This window comes from Balaenoptera ricei, chromosome 20 (assembly GCF_028023285.1).
Source record: "Balaenoptera ricei isolate mBalRic1 chromosome 20, mBalRic1.hap2, whole genome shotgun sequence".
NCBI lineage: Eukaryota > Metazoa > Chordata > Mammalia > Artiodactyla > Balaenopteridae > Balaenoptera > Balaenoptera ricei.
Window position 1 is genome coordinate 58491988 of NC_082658.1, and position 18358 is coordinate 58510345.

General features: G+C 42.5%; 1 protein-coding gene across 1 annotated transcript in view; it reads left to right on the forward strand.

Annotated features, from left to right (window-relative positions):
- DNAH9 (dynein axonemal heavy chain 9) overlaps positions 1-18358 on the forward strand; it is a 301984-nt gene that overhangs the window by 76808 nt on the left and 206818 nt on the right. The window contains exons 20-24 of the mRNA XM_059908564.1: positions 1182-2052; positions 4506-4636; positions 4945-5071; positions 15734-15886; positions 17045-17170. Coding sequence (XP_059764547.1) covers positions 1182-2052; positions 4506-4636; positions 4945-5071; positions 15734-15886; positions 17045-17170 — 1408 coding nt within the window. The remainder of the gene's footprint in view (positions 1-1181; positions 2053-4505; positions 4637-4944; positions 5072-15733; positions 15887-17044; positions 17171-18358) is intronic.

Here is an 18358-nt window from a genome sequence, read left to right on the forward strand (position 1 = left end):
AAAATGAGGGCTCCTTGAACATTGTTCTGGGTGCTCCTGACCCATGTGGGTCCCTGTGCACGTGCAGTTCTTACGTTGGAGGAGAGGCTCTGCCAGGAATGCAGGTTGGAGGGGCCGCAGGGTAAAGGAGGTTCACGGCCGTGAGGACCAGGAGGAGCAGTGGGGGCCGTGAGGACCAGGAGGAGCAGTGGGGGCCGTGAGGACCAGGAGGAGCAGTGGGGGCCGTGAGGACCCACTGGGAAGAAGAGGAGGAGGAAACGTGAACTCGAACTGTAAAGCGTGATGTAGTGCTTACCCGAGTCCAGCGCAGAGCCAGAGGCTGCCGCAGGACGCAGGAGGAGATCAGGGGCAGCTTGAAGGAGGTACTTAGGGGACGCGGAGCCTGACAGGAGGCATGCAGCGCTGGAAAGCCAAGCAGTGCAGGCCCGCGGTGAGGGCTTTGTGCTCACACTGCCAAGTCCCTAGCAGTGGTTCTCACATCTGGAGACCCTGTTCCCTGAAGGTGATGCAGGCCATTAGCAAGGGCCTCACCACAGAGAAGGATGCCGACCTGGCACATCGGAATCACCTGGGGAGTTTGGAAAATGCTGTTGCCTGGGTCCCGCCCCCAAGGATTCTGATTGAAGGAGACCAGGGAGCAGCCTGGGCATGGAGGTCATTTAAAGCTTCCAGGAGGCTCTAACAGGCAGCCAAGACTGAGAGCCACTGCCCTTAGAGGGAGCAATGCCAGAGTAGGTCAGGGTTGGCCTCTGTCTCTTACACACCACCCACCACAAGTAGCTCCTGGCGGGAGCTTTGCCTGTACAGCCTCTGCAGTAACAGGACAATGCTCTTTTGTGTCAAGTGGGCTGGACGCCAGCAAGTGGAAGCAGAGTCTAAAGGGGGCTTGAACAAAGGGGTGTTTCGCACTGCACCTGGGTGGGGGAGTTGGGGAGTATTTTTATTACCCTCTCAGACTGAAGAACAGACCCAGACATGGTGTTCCTCTTGAATCGCCAACTGGCTATGCTCGTCCCGCTCCAGCCTACCCTGGATGTCTCTTCTTTCCAGGCTTTGGTGACAGTCCCTGCCCTTTGCTAAAATACCAAGGATTTGAGGATTCGAGCTGGCATTACTCTGGTGATTCTAGGAGATGACTCTTGTGTGCTCTACTTATAAAGGGACAACATTGTGTTTTGTAGGTTTGATAGCACTGACCCTCATCAGATGCTGGATGCCAGGCACGTGGAGATCCAGCAGATGGAATCCACCATGGCCTCCATTTCTGCATCTGCTAGCTTGTTTGAGGTCACCGTCCCTGACTATAAGCAACTGAGGCAGTGCAGGAAGGAGGCGTGCCAGCTGAAGGAGCTCTGGGACACAATTGGGATGGTGACCTCCAGTATCCATGCCTGGGAGACCACCACGTGGATGGATATCAACGTGGAGGCCATGGACTTGGAGTGCAAATGGTTTGCCAGGCACATCCGGAACCTCGACAAGGAGGTCAGGGCCTGGGATGCCTTCACAGGCCTGGAAAGCACCGTTTTGAACACCCTGACCTCCCTGAGGGCTGTGGCCGAACTGCAGAACCCGGCCATGCGGGAGCGGCACTGGAGGCAGCTGATGCAGGCCACGGGCGTGACCTTCACCATGGACGAGGGCACCACCCTGGCACACCTCCTGCAGCTTCAGCTACACCACTTTGAGGACGAGGTCCGGGGCATCGTAGACAGAGCTGTGAAAGAGATGGGCATGGAGAAGGTCTTGAAGGAGCTGCAGACCACCTGGGTCCGCATGGAATTCCAGTACGAGCCCCACCCGCAGACCTACGTGCCTCTGCTGCGGTCCGACGAGGACCTCATCGAGGTTCTGGAGGATAACCAAGTCCAGCTTCAGAACCTGATGATGTCCAGGTACATTGCCTTCTTCCTGGAGGAAGTATCTGGCTGGCAGAAGAAGCTGTCCACTGCTGACGCCGTCATCTCCCTCTGGTTTGACGTGCAGCGCACATGGTCTCATCTAGAAAGTATATTCATCGGATCTGAAGATATCCGGGCTCAGCTGCCCCAGGTACCTGCTCCCTCTGTTCCCATCCCTGAGTCAAGGGATGATCCCCTAGTTCCTGCATCCTCTAGACCTTTCCTTCTCTGCCTCCCTGCCTTGGCTTCACCCAGGGGCACCTCCAGAAAACATTGACCTTCCAAGCCACCAAAAGTCAGGCAGAGGAAAAGAGAGAAAGTGAAATGTATGCCAGCGAGTTTGTTCCTAATGTGTAGGAAAAAGAAAGGAGAACCTGGTTTTAAAACCAAAACCAAAAAAAGTGTACAGGAGAAAGGAGGTCAAAAATATGAGCTGCTCTTGGGGTGCTCCACACGTAATTACAGTGCAGGTATCGACTGGAAGTGAGCATCGTTTCCAGGCAAACTCAAGCTCCTTTTCTGCAGCGAGCTGTTCTGTAGAACTCGGGCCTGTGCCAGCAGGCTAAATACCAGTCTTCAGCTAAATACTAAATGAGGAATTTTGCTAAATATGCATTCTTCTCATTACTACCTTTCCTGTAGTTGCTTGCCCCTTGTAATTTGTCCTAATTAATGTGCATTAATGTACTTCCCCCCCCAGTGGACTCTAATTCATTTAAAAAGAGATTTTCCAGACTTCTGTGTCCCTCAGCACAGCAGCACAGCGAGTTCTCTGCTTACAAATTAGTTTGATTCCAAAATGTCATATGTTGTCCAGACCTTGTTTCAGAGTTAAAGCACATTCCATCAAAACATGATATTTTTCCAGCTCATCCCACAAATGCATATTTAGTGTAATAATGCACATTAAAGATTGTACATTTGCAATGAAAAATAACAGAAAATAATCCTGCTATAGCTATTGTCATTAAGCAAAATTGAATAAGCCAGATTTTATTAATCTCCAACGCTAATGATTGAAGAAGGACAGGTTTAATGAGAAGGGGGTGTAGGTGGAGACTTTTGTACACATTTTGAAGGAGACATTTGAAAACTTTCAATTCAACATAATAAAGAATTCATATCATTAACTTCTCAGGTTTGTGTGTAAAACATATAAATACATTTATTTTCTTTGTATTAACAATATGGTAACAAAGACAACTCTGAAATGTAATAAATCAGTCATCATCTTACACCCTACCTAGTAAATATTTTCATTCATTATGAATATTTCCCAACTTTTTTTCACATATATACATGTTTTTACACAACTGCTCTCAGTGTAATTACAATTTTCTATTCGGCTCTTTTCATTTGAACATTTATGTCAGATATTTCCGATACTTCTATAACCTTGATACTTTTTCATTTTTAATTGTCATAAGATATCTCACTGAGGAATCATAATTTACTTCACCTCACCCTCTTATTTTTAAATCTTCTTGGGAGAGAGGCCCAGATCACAGAGGTCCCAGCAGACTGGAGCCGGTGGCCCGGGTTTGAGTTGCAGGACCTTAGGGAAGTTACTTAAGCTCTCAGTGTCTTGGTTTTCTCATCTGTAAATTGGGACTAATACTAGTCCCTACTTCAAGAAGTTAAAGTAGCGCACACAGCAGTGCCATTATGATTGTTGTTATGTAATAATAGCCACACAAGCTCTCATCAGGTGCCAGGTGTTGGCCTAAAGTGCTTTGCATTTATTATTGTCTCAGTCATTTCAACAACACTGTGAGGGTGTGTGCGTTTGGGGGGAATAATAATATCTAATTAACTTTGACATCATAGTAGCACATTTGCTGTGGAAACACTTTGGTTATATAAACTTTTGCTTGGACCCAGAAAGAACATTGGATCCACCATCTCCCTGACTTAGGAATTATGTATTTTATGCCAACAGTTCTCAAAGTGTGGTCTGGTGACCCCTGGGGGTGGTCCCTGAGACCTTTCCAGGGGATCCTCAAGGTCAAAATTATCTTTATAATAATACTGATGGTATTTGCCTTTTTAACTCATTCTTCCATGAGCGTACAATGGAGTTTTCCAGAGGCTACATGATGTGATATCACAACAGACTGAATGTAGAAGCAGAGAAGAGAATCTGGCCATCTTCTAAGTTAGACATTAAACATATTTGCCAAAAAAAACGTGAAGTGATGCCACTTTTTCTCTAAGTTATATTGTTTAGGAGAATATAATTATTTTGGATAAAAATATGTTATTAACATAATGGGCTTATTATTGTTATTTTTTAAATGAATTGATAAATATTTTTAAAAATTTCTCAACTTTAGCTTCTAATATAGAATATACATGGATAGATATAATATTACCTATATAAACAATAGCTCTTTCCACTCCTCAGTAATTTTTACAAACATAAAGGGACTTCAAGACCAAAATGTTTGCGAACCACTGTTTCAAGCTAAAGGCATTTCCTCCTTTGAGACTAATCTCTGTATTAGACGACTAGGAGCAGTTTCAAAAGCAGACTTAGTACATGAAGGTAGCTTCTTGAAATTGAGGGGGGTGGTAGTTAATTTTTTTCCACATTTTTATTTGCAGGATTCTAAAAGATTTGAAGGCATCGACACTGACTTTAAAGAGTTAGCTTATGATGCTCAGAAAACTCCAAACGTAGTGGAAGCCACCAACAAATCAGGTCTTTATGAGAAGTTGGAAGATATTCAGAGCAGGTGATGGTCGGTTTGCAGCCCCTTTTGTAATGTGTTTCCTTTCCCCGCTCTGTCTCTGAGATCCTTACCTTATTTAACTGCCCGAGTGAGAGAGTATGTCTGATTGTGTACCTTGATTTGCCTGTGTGGTCGGGTAATACGGGGTGTTAATAGAGGTGTTTATTGTGATGTTTGCAAATACCCATACATGTTCCATGCATACATGATTTTTGCGTGTAATCCATAGGTCGCACTGGTTTTCATTTAGGTAACATCTATGTGCGTATGGATCTAGGCAAACCTAATTAGGAAATTCTTTGTGCCCGCAGACTGTACCTGTGTGAGAAGGCCCTGGCGGAGTACCTGGACACCAAAAGGCTTGCCTTCCCTAGGTTTTACTTTCTCTCCTCTTCTGACCTGTTAGACATCCTTTCCAACAGCACAGCCCCGCAACAGGTAAGCTGGGGAAGTACCTGTAGAAACATTCAGAAGGACCAAGATGCTCCAGCAGGAGAGTTTCAGGTTCCCCATCACGCCCCCTTAGGCAGTGTATGTATTTCAGACCTGTGTTGCCATCCTCATCATCACTAACCTCAGAGCTTTCTTCATTTCCACCATTACTGCTTCTCAGGATGCCCGCCCCTCAGCCCATCAGTGGCTTTTTTTTTTTTTAACAGCTTTATTGGAGTATAATTGCTTTACATTGTTGTGTTAGTTGCTGCTGTATAACCAAGTGAATCAGCTATACATATACATATATCCCCATATCCCCTCCCTCTTGTGTCTCCCTCCCACCCTCCCTATCCCACCCCTCTAGGTGATCACAAATCACCGAGCTGATCTCCCTGTGTTATGTAGCTGCTTCCCACTAGCTGTCTATTTTACATTTGGTAGTGTATATATGTCCATGTCACTCTCTCACTTCATCCCAGCTTACCATTCCACCTCCCTGTGTACTCAAGTCCATTCTCTACATCTGTGTCTTTATTCCTGTCCTGCCCCTAGGTTCTTCAGAACCTTTTTTTTTTTTTTTTAGATTCCACATATATGCGTTAATATACGATATTTGTTTTTCTCTTTCTGACTTACTTCACTCTGTATGACAGACTCTAGGTTCATCCACCTCACTACAAATAACTCAGTTTTGTTTCTTTTTATGGCTGAGTAATATTCCATTGTATATATGTGCCACATCTTCTTTATCCATTCATCTGTCGATGGATACTTAGGTTGCTTCCATGTCCTGGCTATTGTAAATAGTGCTGCAATGAACATTGTGGTACATGTCTCTTTTTGAATTATGGTTTTCTCAGGGTATGCGTCCAGTAGTGGGATTGCTGGGTCATATAGTAGTTCTATTTTTAGTTTTTTCAGGAAGCTCCATACTGTTCTCCATAGTGGCTGTATCAATTTACATTCCCACCAACAGTGCAAGAGGGTTCCCTTTTCTCCACACCCTCTCCAGCATTTGTTGTTCGTAGATTTTTTGATGATGACCATTCTGACTGGTGTGAGGTGATACCTCATTGTAGTTTTGATTTGCATTTCTCTAATGATTAGTGATATTGAGCATCCTTTCATGTGTTTGTTGGCAATCTGTATATCTTTTTTGGAGAGATGTCTATTTAGGTCTTCTGCCCATTTTTGGATTGGGTTGTTTTTTTGGTATTGAGCTGCATGAGCTGCTTGTATATTTTGGAGATTAATCCTTTGTCAGTTGCTTCATTGGCAAATAGTTTCTACCATTCTGAAGGTTGTCTTTTCGTCTTGTTTATGGTTTCCATAGCTGTGCAAAAGCTTTTAAGTTTCACTAGGTCCCATTTGTTTATTTTTGTTTTTATTTCCCTTTCTCTAGGAGTTGGGTCAAAAAGGATCTTGCTGTGATTTATGTCATAGAGTGTTCTGCCTATGTTTTCCTCTAAGAGTTTTATAGTGTCTGGCCTTACATTTAGGTCTTTAATCCATTTTGAGTTTATTTTTGTGTATGGTGTTAGGGAGTGTTCTAATTTCATTCTTTTACATGTAGCTGTCCAGTTTTCCCAGCACCACTTATTGAAGAGGCTGTCTTTTCTCCACTGTATATGCTTGCCTCCTTTATCAAAGATAAGGTGACCATATGTGCGTGGGTTTATCTCTGGGCTTGCTATCCTGTTCCATTGATCTATATTTCTGTTTTTGTGCCACTACCATACTGTCTTGATTACTGTAGCTTTGTAGTATAGTCTGAAGTCAGAGAGCCTGATTCCTCCAGCTCCATTTTTCGTTCTCAAGATTGCTTTGGCTATTCGGGGTCTTTTGTGTTTCCATACAGATTGTGAAATTTTTTGTTCTAGTTCTGTGAAAAATGCCATTGGTAATTTGATAGGGATTGCATTGAATCTGTAGATTGCTTTGGGTAGTATAGTCATTTTCACAATGTTGATTCTTCCAATCCAAGAACATGATCTATCTCTCCATCTGTTGGTATCATTTTAATTTCTTTCATCAGTGTCTTATAGTTTTCTGCATACAGGTTTTTTGTCTCCTTAGGTAGGGTTTATTCCTGGGTATTTTATTCTTTTTGTTGCAATGGTAAATGGGAGTGTTTTCTTAATTTCTGTTCCAGATATTTAATCATTAGTGTATAGGAGTGCAAGAGATTTCTGTGCATTAATTTTGTATCCTGCTACTCTACCAAATTCATTGATTAGCTCTAGTAGTTTTCTGGTAGCATCTTTAGGATTCTCTATGTATAGTATCATGTCATCTGCAAACAGTGACAATTTTACTTCTTCTTTTCTGATTTGGATTCCTTTTCTTTCTTTTTCTTCTCTGATTGCTGTGGCTAAAACTTCCAAAACTATGTTGAATAATAGTGGTGAGAGTGGACAGCCTTGTCTTGTTCCTGATCTTAGAGGAAATGGTTTCAGTTTTTCACCATTGAGAATGATGTTGGCTGTGGATTTGTCATATATGGCCTTTATTATGTTGAGGTAGGTTCCCTCTATGCCTACTTTCTGGAGAGTTTTTATCATAAATGGGTGTTGAATTTTGTCAAAAGCTTCTTCTGCATCTATTGAGATGATCATTTGGTTTTTATCCTTCAATTTGTTAATATGGTGTATTACATTGATTGATTTGTGTTTATTGAAGAATCCTTGCATTCCTGGGATAAACCCCACTTGATCATGGTGTATGATCCTTTTAATGAGCTGCTGGATTCTGTTTGCTAGTATTTTGTTGAGGATTTTTACATCTATGTTCATCAGTGATATTGGCCTATAGTTTCCTTTTTCTGTAACATCTGTGTCTGGTTTTGGTATCAGGGTGATGGTGGCCTCATAGAATGGGTTTGGGAGTGTTCCTCCCTCTGCTATATTTTGGAAGAGTTTGAGAAGGATAGATGTTAGCTGTTCTCTAAATGTTTGATAGAATTCGCCTGTGAAGCCATCTGGTCCTGGGCTTTTGTTTGTTGGAAGATTTTTTTTTTTTAATTTTTATTTATTTATGGCTGTCTTAGGTCCTCACCTCTGTGCGAGGGCCTTCTCCAGTTGTGGCAAGCGGGGGCCACTCTTCATCGCGGTGCACGGGCCTCTCACTATCACGGTCTCTCTTGTTGCGGAGCACAGGCTCCAGACGCGCAGGCCCAGCAATCATGGCCCATGGGCCCAGCCGCTCCGCGGCACGTGGGATCCTCCCAGACCAGGGCTCGAACCTGTATCCCCTGCACCGGCAGGCGGACTCTCAACCACTGCGCCACCAGGGAAGCCCCCTGTTGGAAGATTTTTAATCACAGTTTCAATTTCAGTGCTTGTGATTGGTCTGTTTATATTTTCTATGTCTTCCTGGTTCAGTCTCAGAATGTTGTGCTTTTCTAAGAATTTGTCCATTTCTTCCAGGTTGTCCATTTTATTGGTATATAGTTGTTTGTAGTAATCTCTCATGATCCTTTGTATTTCTGCAGAGTCAGTTGTTACTTCTCCTTTTTCATTTCTAATTCTGTTGATTTGAGTCTTCTCCCTTTTCTTCTTGATGAGTCTGGCTAATGGTTTATCAATTTTGTTTATCTTCTCAAAGAACCAGCTTTTAGGTTTAGTGATCTTTGCTATCATTTCCTTCATTTCTTTTTCATTTATTTCTGATCTGATCTTTATGATTTCTTTCCTTCTGCTAACTTTGGGGTCTTTTTGTTCTTCTTTCTCTAATTGCTTTAGGTCTAAGGTTAGGTTGTTTATTTGAGGTTTCTCTTGTTTCTTCAGGTAGGATTGTATTGCTATAAACTTCCCTCTTAGAACTGCTTTTGCTGCATCCCATAGGTGTTGGGCCGTCGTGTTTTCATTGTCATTTGTTTCTAGGTATTTTTTGATTTCCTCTTTGATTTCTTCAGTGATCTCTTGGTTATTTAGTAGCGTATTGTTTAGCCTCCATGTGTTTGTATTTTTTACAGTTTTTTTCCTGTAATTGCTATCAGTCTCATAGCATTGTGGTCGGAAAAGATACTTGATATGATTTCAATTTTCTTAAATTTACCAAGACTTGATTTGTGACCCAAGATATGATCTATCCTGGAGAATGTTCCATGAGCACTTGAGAAGAAAGTGTATTCTGTTGTTTTGGAATGGGATGTCCTATGAATATCAATTAAGTCCATCTTGTTTAATGTATCATTTAAAGCTTGTGTTTCCTTATTTATTTTCATTTTGGATGATCTGTCCATTTGTGAAAGTGGGATGTTGAAGTCCCCTACTATTATTGTGTTACTGTCGATTTCCCCTTTTATGGCTGTTAACATTTGCCTTATGTATTGAGGTGCTTCTATGTTGGATGCATAAATATTTACTATTGTTATATCTTCTTCTTGGATTGATCCCTTGATCATTATGTAGCATCCTTCTTTGTCTCTTGTAACAGTCTTTATTTTAAAGTCATTGTGTCTGATGTGAGAATTGCTACTCCAGCTTTCTTTTGATTTCCATTTTAATGGAATATCTTTTTCCATCCCCTCACTTTCAGTCTGTATGTGTCCCTAGATCTGAAGTGGGTCTCTTGTAGACAGCATATATACAGGTCTTGTTTTTGTATCCATTCAGCAAGTCTATGTCTTTTGGTTGGAGCATTTAATCCATTTACATTTAAGATAATTATTGATATGTATGTTCCTATTACCATTTTCTTAATTGTTTTGGGTTTGTTATTGTAGATCTTTTCCTTGTCTTGTGTTTCCTGCCTAGAGAAGTTCCTTTAGCATTTTTTGTAAAGCTGGTTTTGTGGTGCTGAATTCTCTTAGCTTCTGCTTGTCTGTAAAGGTTTTCATTTCTCTGTCGAACCTGAATGAGATCCTTGCTGGGTAGAGCAATCTTGGTTGTAGGTTTTTCCCATTCATCACTTTAAATATGTCCTGCCACTCCCTTCTGGCTTGCAGAGTTTCTGCTGAAAGATCAGCTGTTAACCTTATGGGGATTCCCTTGTATGTTATTTGTTGCTTTTCCCTTGCTGTTTTTAATATTTTTTCTTTGTATTTAATTTTTGATAGTTTGATTAATATGTGTCTTGGTGTGTTTCTCCTTGGATTTATCCTGTATGGGACTCTCTGTGCTTCCTGGACTTGATTGACTATTTCCTTTCCCATATTAAGGAAGTTTTCAACTATAATCTCTTCAAATATTTTCTCAGACCCTTTCTTTTCCTCTTCTTCTTCTGGGACCCCTATAATTCGAATGTTGGTGAGTTTAATGTTGTCCCAGAGGTCTCTGAGACTGTCCTCAATTCTTTTCATTCTTTTTTCTTTATTCTGCTCTGTGGTAGTTATTTCCACTATTTTATCTTCCAGGTCACTTAGTCACTCTTCTGCCTCAGTTATTCTGCTATTGATTCCTTCTAGAGAATTTTTAATTTCATTTATTGTGTTGTTCATCATTGTTTGTTTGCTCTTTAGTTCTTCTAGGTCCTTGTTAAATGTTTCTTGTATTTTCTCCATTCTATTTCCAAGATTTTGGATCATCTTTACTATCATTACTCTGAATTCTTTTTCAGCTAGACTGCCTATTTCCTCTTCATTTGTTTGGTCTGGTGGATTTTTATCTTGCTCCTTCATCTGCTGCATATTTCTCTGTCTTCTCATTTTGCTTAACTTACTGTGTTTGGGGTCTCCTTTTGCAGGCTGCAGGTTCATAGTTCCCATTGTCTCTGGTGTCTGCCCCCAGTGCCTAAGGTTGGTTCTGTGGGTTGTGTAGGATTCCTGGTAGAGGGGACTGGTGCCTGTGTTCTGGTGGATGAGGCTGTATCTTGTCTTTCTGGTGGGCAAGACCACATCCGGTGGTGTGTTTTGGAGTGTCTGTGAACTTAGTATGATTTTAGGCATCCTCTCTGCTAATGGGTGGGGTTGTGTTCCTGTCTTGCTAGTTGTTTGGCATGGGGTGTCCAGCACTGGAGCTTGCTGGTCATTGAGTGGAGCTGGGTCTTAGTGTTGAGACGGAGATCTCTGAGAGAGCTCTCGCCAATTGATATTACGTGGGGCTGGGAGGTCTCTGGTGGTCCAATGTCCTGAACTCGGCTCTCCCACCTCAGAGGCTCTGGCCTGGCACCTGGCCAGAGCACCAGACCCTGTCACCCACAGTCAGGCATAAGCAAGGCAAGGGAGATCCTGGGCGAGGGGTCCCACCAGGTCATGTAGACTCCTGGACTCTCTGATGTCCTTTTATTCCTTTGCACTTAGTCTAGTTTCACTTGCTCGTAGGGAGCCGTGTGAAAAGGCCTCGCAGCTGCTCCTCCAGACCGGAGTTCCCAAACTTTAGGCTTGATTTGTTTATTTAATTCGAGTGTCCATCCTTGACTCTGTTCCCATATGGAATGGATCTTGATCTTATATATCCTTTTCTTAATCCTCCTTGGAAATAGTGAAAAGAGAGTAATGTATCACTTCATTTCCAGCATAGAGTTCTCTGTCGAAAATCAGCAGTTCACACATCAGAAATCTCACCTTGCCAAAACCTTTGTGCAGTTTACCACAGAGTCCCATCAGTGGCTTTTACTCTCTAGAGTTGGAGAAGCTTTGAGGATGGCAAAATGGAAGGGGCCAAGCCTTTAAAGAGAATGCCTTTGATGTGCTTCTGAAGAGAGATGCAGTAAATAGTGGTCAAAAGTAATAGCTAAGATTTCCATGGAAAGATAAGATTGAGAGTTGTATTAATGGGACATTGGGGTGGTTTATGTGAGTGTATATGAGGAACCCAAAATTTGGGGTTCTAGCCCTTGATTCTAGCCACTAATCAGCCATCTAGTCTTGGGTATATCACTTCTTTGTGAGAAACCTGACTCATATGTAAAATAGAAGCCTACTGTGTTACAATTTTTTAAAATATTAAAGTACCTGTCTTTGTCTGTCTGACTTATCTCACATGGCATTATACCCTCCAGGTCCGTCCATGTTCTTGCAAATGGCAAGATTTCATTCTTCTTTATGGCTGAGTAATATTACATTGTAGATGTATACCACATCTTCTTTATCCATTCATCTGTTTTTATGTATATGTGGAATCTAAAAAACAAAACAAATGAACAAATATATAACAAAATAAAAACAGACTCACAGATACAAGGGACAAACTAGTGGTTGCCAGAGGAGGGAGGGGGTAGGGGGATGGGTGAAATAGATGAAGAGGATGAAGAGGTACAAAATACCAGTTACAGAATAAATAAGTCACAGGGGTATAATGTACAACACAGGGAATATAGTCAGTAATATTAAAATAACTTTGTATGGTACATTATCCATAAACATATGGAATCACTATGTTGTACATCTGAAACTGATACAATATTGTAAGTCAACTATATGTCAATAAACAAAAAAGAAGTAAAGTATATACATACATACATATGTGTGTGTGTGTGTGTGTGTGTGTGTGTGTGTATCCTAATGGATACACTGTTGGCATTTTGAACTGTAGGCAGTGGTTCTCCAACTTGAAAGTGCATCAGAATCACCCAGAAGGCTTATTAAAATACAGATTCCTAGACCCCATCCCCAGAGTCTCTGACTCGTAGGTCTGGCTGGGGCTGGAGAATTTGCATTTCCAAGGATTTCTTCCCAAGTGTTGCTGCTGGTCTGAGGACCACACTTTGAGAACCACTGCTAGAGAACAGAGAGTCTGAGTCTCAAAATGATGGACAGGAAGGAAGGATGATGTCTGTACTGTATTATCTTTTAGCTTCCCTCTGTTCTCACCCAGAGAAGAGCTCAAGACTTGTTTGTAGTTCTCTTATTTTCCTTTAGACTGAGGATATAAAGTCAAAACTGTGATCAGGAGTTACTTATGAGTTCTTTTCCACCTTCAGTGTGACTTTGTTACTCATTTGAAGTATAGTTGGGTTCATTCCTTCCTTTTTGCTTTCTGTTTTGGGGGTTTCCCATCCTTGTTGGTTTAATTGTTTGAATACATAGAATTCTAAGAAGCTATGCACAAAGATATGTGAGACGTGTCATTCCTTCCAGGTCATCACTACCTCCCCTCCTCCCACTGTAGGTAACCAATTCCACTAGTTTCTGGTTTATCTTTCCTATGTTTATCTTTGCAAAAATAAGCAGATGTGCATTTACATTTGTACATGTGCATTTTCTTATTTTCCCTCCTTTCTTACACAACTGGTAGCATGCTCTATATACTTATTTGCAGTTTGCTTTTTTTTTCATCTTTATATATCCTTGAAATCATTCCATGTCACTCCATATCAATTCAAAGTTCTCTCTCTCATTTTTTTTGTATCTGTTTCATACTCCATGGACTAATATACCATAGTTTGGCCATACGTTGTCTATACTATTTTGCAATCACAAATAATTTTAGGCTTTGTCTTGTTGGAGGTCTATCAGGTAAATCCCTAGAAGTGATGTTGCTGGGTCAAAGGGTGAATGCATATGTGGTCTTATTAGATCCTGCCATATTTCCCCACAAAGGAGTTACATTGTCTTGCATCAGCACCAGCAATGGATGAGAGCTTCTCCAACAGAGCCAAAAGATGACACCCATGCCTAAGTTTTCTCTTTGTCATTAGCTTTCTTATTGAAATGATGTTTTTGGTTTGTTGGTAAGAAACAGGTACTAAAAAGAGGTTATCACTGATCGTTAAAGCCCTTCTTTTTTTCTAGTTGAAGTGTTTCCAAAGTAGCCCAGACATGGTGGAGTTGAAATATTTATTACATTGGCATTCTGTTTCATAACTGTATTTTCATTAATCCTTATATAGGAGGGTTTAAAGATCATTGCCAGATCTTTTATACCTTTTATACATGGTATATCACTCTTAAATATTTATTTTTATTTATTTTTCACATGGTTTGAGTAAATCTTTAAGTAGCCCTTCCCTATGCCCTGCCCCAAAAGATGAAGCATGCCAGAATAATTCCCAATTCCTCCTGTATCTGTGACTCTGTAGTTTTCACACCTGAGTGATTGAATGGTTGGATTTGTAAGTCGTGGGTCACAGAAATTTCCATTCAAATCCCTGAAGACATAGCTCTGCTGTTTCCTGTTACAAAGAAGTCATCTCTGGCCTACCTAGCCTTTGTAGGTAGCCCAATTTCTTTCCATTTGGATCTCTGTAGAGATCAAAATTTAAATTAAATTTTAATTTTTGAAAATTTCTGTATGTTTGGATACTTGTTAATTTTTCTAACACATGATGAGGTTTTTTTCCTCTCTGAAAACTGGGGCTTTCACTATCTTGGAAAAGTTTTCTTTCAGGATGCTTTCACATAATATTTCTATTCCAGTTTTGTGGATAATTCTTTCTCTCAGATTCATCTTATTTCCATAAGTTGAGATTATCATCTTCATATATTCATACATATTTGCATATATTCATACACATGTTTCTCTCTTAGTCCTCTTCCTTGGCATTCTTCCATAGTTTCTCAAGTTTATCCACCATATTTAACTTGTGTGTGTTTATTTGGTCCTTATGTATTGCTAACATTGTTATAAACTGTGCTGTGTCCTTTGTTTGTTTATTTTTCTACCTCTACCAATTCTTCTTATCTTCCACCTCATATTTTACAGAGTTCATGTTTCTTTCATTTAATTGAAAACAAAACAAGGTGATACTTTTCATCACTACTTCTGTTTCCTTTATTAAAGCTTCTAATATATACACTCTTACTGTATCTCTTGAGTCCAGCTTTCTCCTTCTTTTAAGTTGTGGGATAATTTCACGGATCTCATCTTAGTTGTGGTTGTTGCTTTAATCCACTACTTGTTCTTGGATAAAGAAAAGTCCATCCCATCACGATATTTGTCCCAAGTCACCGTAGGTGGGATCTCGTCCAGTACCTTCACAGTTTACTTCAATACTCTTAGAATTTTTCCTCTCATCTCATAAGCTTAGAGAGCTCATTGCTGTAAATGTAAGGGTTACAACTCAGGGTACCAGTAGGCCCTTGTATTTCAAAAAACTCTACCGGGGGCAGCTTTCTGTTTGTTGTTTCTTCTTCACCTGCTGTTCCTCTCACCTCAGGACCACAATGTGGCTCTGTCTAGCATCCTTCCTAGAATTACTGCCCAAGGCATCACTGTGAAAAGCCTCTGTATCATGAGATGCTGTGCTAGGAAGAAGCTCCAGTACAACCAGGCTCTCTGCTTGGTGTGAGCATGCTGGCCCTGCTCTGGACCCTCCCGAGGATGGTCTGCTGCACCAGAGTGGTTCCTACAACTGAGTGACTTCTTCCACAGGCCACTGTCACCACTGCCCTTGACCCTCCAGATTTGGGCATGTTAGCAGTCTTCTGCAGAGTATCCTGTGCCTATCCCTTGCAGCACAGTAGTATTTTCTTAGGAAGAAGGCTTATGAATTAACTGTCACTTTTTGTTCCAATCTGTTCCCATCTACAGTAGATCAAGCAGAAATTAATCAGACTTTTTTGGCTTCATCCGTTTGTAGCTAATGCGTGATGCCCACCAGATCTATGTTCCTTTTATCCAATCCAGCTGGCTCCCATTCTCACATCCCCATCATTCCCTAGCTTCCTTCTAAATGTTCTGTAACCAACACTCTAGTGGTTGTCGCATGGTAGCCCTCTAAACAATACTAATAAGTAACTTCCCGGACATGCTCTCCACTCTGTTGGCATGGTTTCCTTCATAGGTTCAACGCCACCTTTCCAAACTCTTTGACAATATGGCCAAGATGCAGTTCCAGCTGGACACCAGTGAGAAACCTACCAAGATCAGTCTTGGCATGTACAGCAAGGAAGAAGAGTATGTGGCCTTCAGCGAGCCCTGTGACTGCAGTGGGCAGGTAACGTATGCCTTCCTCTCTCAAGTGTCTGCATTCAGGCATCAGCCTTTGTAACCTTGGGCCGGAACTGCTGTCTGTGCCCTGGGACTGCCAGTTCCCTTGACTTGAACCAATGTTGGAGCAGCTTCCAGTGTCCGCTTTCCTCTCTCTGGGAAGGACACATGTCAGTATCCATATATCTTCCTTAACCAAAGACTTGTGCAGAGAGGAATAAAATGCACATAAACAATTACCTGAGTCAAAGAGAGAAGGATTTTAAAACGATTAGCAGCACCAGGAGACTTTAGCATGACAAGCCCTGGAGCACCCCACAGGGGAATGTAGGACACTGACACCTTCCCCAGGAGAAAACGCCCTCTGAAATCAACCATATTCCTGAGCGATCACTTCTCTGTACAATACACCTCTCACAGCTCTACCCTGTGGAGAGCCCACCACCGCCCTTCTCCAGAAACTACCACCTCCAAATCTCCCAGGTACAATTCAAGAAACACAAAACATGAGACCATTCTCTCCTTAAACCTCCTTCCATCTTTCACCATCACCGCTAAAGGATAAGCGCTACTTTGTTCACTATCCTAAATGATCCAACAAAGCATTGTCCCTGGGGTTCTAATCCAGTCCAGAGTAACACCTGGAGAAAAGATCTTTTCAGAGTTCCACTTTCATCCACGTGTATCTTGGAAAGCAATTCTCGTACTTGAAAATAGTCACACATTCTCAGTTTTATGAAAGGGACCTTGGGGTTTGACTCAAACCTTGGCTGTTCTTTTTGTAGACCCAGAAAGCATTTAGTTGGAAAATATAATCCTGGCCTTTGGCTCCATACTCAGTGTGGACAAGGTCACGAGAATCCACTGACTTATTTACACCCAGCTCAACTCAGATTAAGATTTCCTCATGAGAACTCTGGGCGGCAGCCCCACATCCCCTGAACCTACTCCTCCGCCCGGTGGGCTCACGTGGGCGTATCCCCCCTGTTGTTACTTGAGCCCCATCCTGCGTTACACAAACGAACTGGCTCCCTGTGCCTTCTGGCGGCTGTTTGGGGTTGTCCGTCGTGCCTGGGCTCATTTTCTTCACTCCCTCAGGCTGAGTGAAGCGTATCACTGAGCACATCTTAGGAACCCAGCGTCTAACCCCGAGTTCTTCTTCCAGGTAGAAATATGGCTGAACCATGTGCTTGCTCACATGAAGGCCACCGTGAGGCACGAGATGACAGAAGGCATAACTGCCTATGAAGAGAAGCCGAGGGAGCAGTGGCTCTTTGACTATCCAGCTCAGGTATTCTCCGAAGCGGGACCTCTGTGGGCCCCCACCCTCTGCTTGCTCTCTTCCTCAATGACCTCCATCAGCCTCCTGGGGCTGCCAGACTCACTCATGCTTCAGGGTCAGGAGAGGCTGGTCTGGAAGGGGTCAGCAGGAGGGACCAGGGGAACTGTCAGCCGTGACGCAATCCAACCCCTACCTTGGAGAATTAAGGGTCGTCCATTTTTACTCCATTGGCTACAGTAGGGAGAAAACGTAAACAGTTCAGCTCACTGAGCCAGCCCACTTTGTATGTGCCAAGCTGTTTGCTGAGTGCAGGAGACACCAGCCAGAGGCATGACAATGTAACCCTGCCCTGCTAGGGCTTACAGACTGGCGTGGAAGTCAGTCACCTACATGTGGGACCTGGTGTGACAATAAAGGAGGCTCAGGGTCCTCTGGGAGCCTGTAGCTGGTTAGTGGGGTCTGGGGATCACCCTCCTGAGGATATGATGCCTAAGCTGAGGTTTGAAACACGTGAAAGATGGAGAGAAAGAGCAACGAAGCGTGGGTAAGAGTACAGGCGAAGGCTCAGAAGCAAGGGAGAGTGTAATGTGTTTGAGGCCTGAGTGTGGTGGAAGCAGGAGTTAGGGGAAGAGGGAGCAAGAGGTGGCAGGTGGGTTCTGGAGAGGAAACTAGAAGACAGCACTTGTGGACCACGTTTGGGAGTCTCATCTGATTCCAGGATATATCTAAATCCTTCACCGGGCTCTCAGGAGGGTAACAAGAGAAAGAGGAGAGTTAATGAGGCTATTTTTAATGACTCTGGCTGCAATCCACCACTCCTCCCTCCCCTGTTAATGGCTAGTACTAGTGTTGGTTTGGTTTATTTGGGGTTACAGATATTTGGTGGTAATTGAAGGCCGAGGAGTAGATAAGATTGCCCTTGGAAAATATGCAGACTGAGATGAGGGTGCAGAACAAACCCTTGAGCATCATTCAAAGACTGAGTAGGCAAGGAGAAGCCAGTAGAGCAGAATGAGAAACAACCTTTTCTGATGGAAGGAACACCAAGGAATGGTAGTCATGGAAACCAAAAGAGGGAGTGTTGATAAGCGGGTAAGAGGTCAGTCACACCACACACGTCTAAGAGATCAAGCAAAATAAAGAGGCTAATGTACGTCCATGGACTTGGTGAGGCCATTTCAGTGGAGTGGTAGAGAA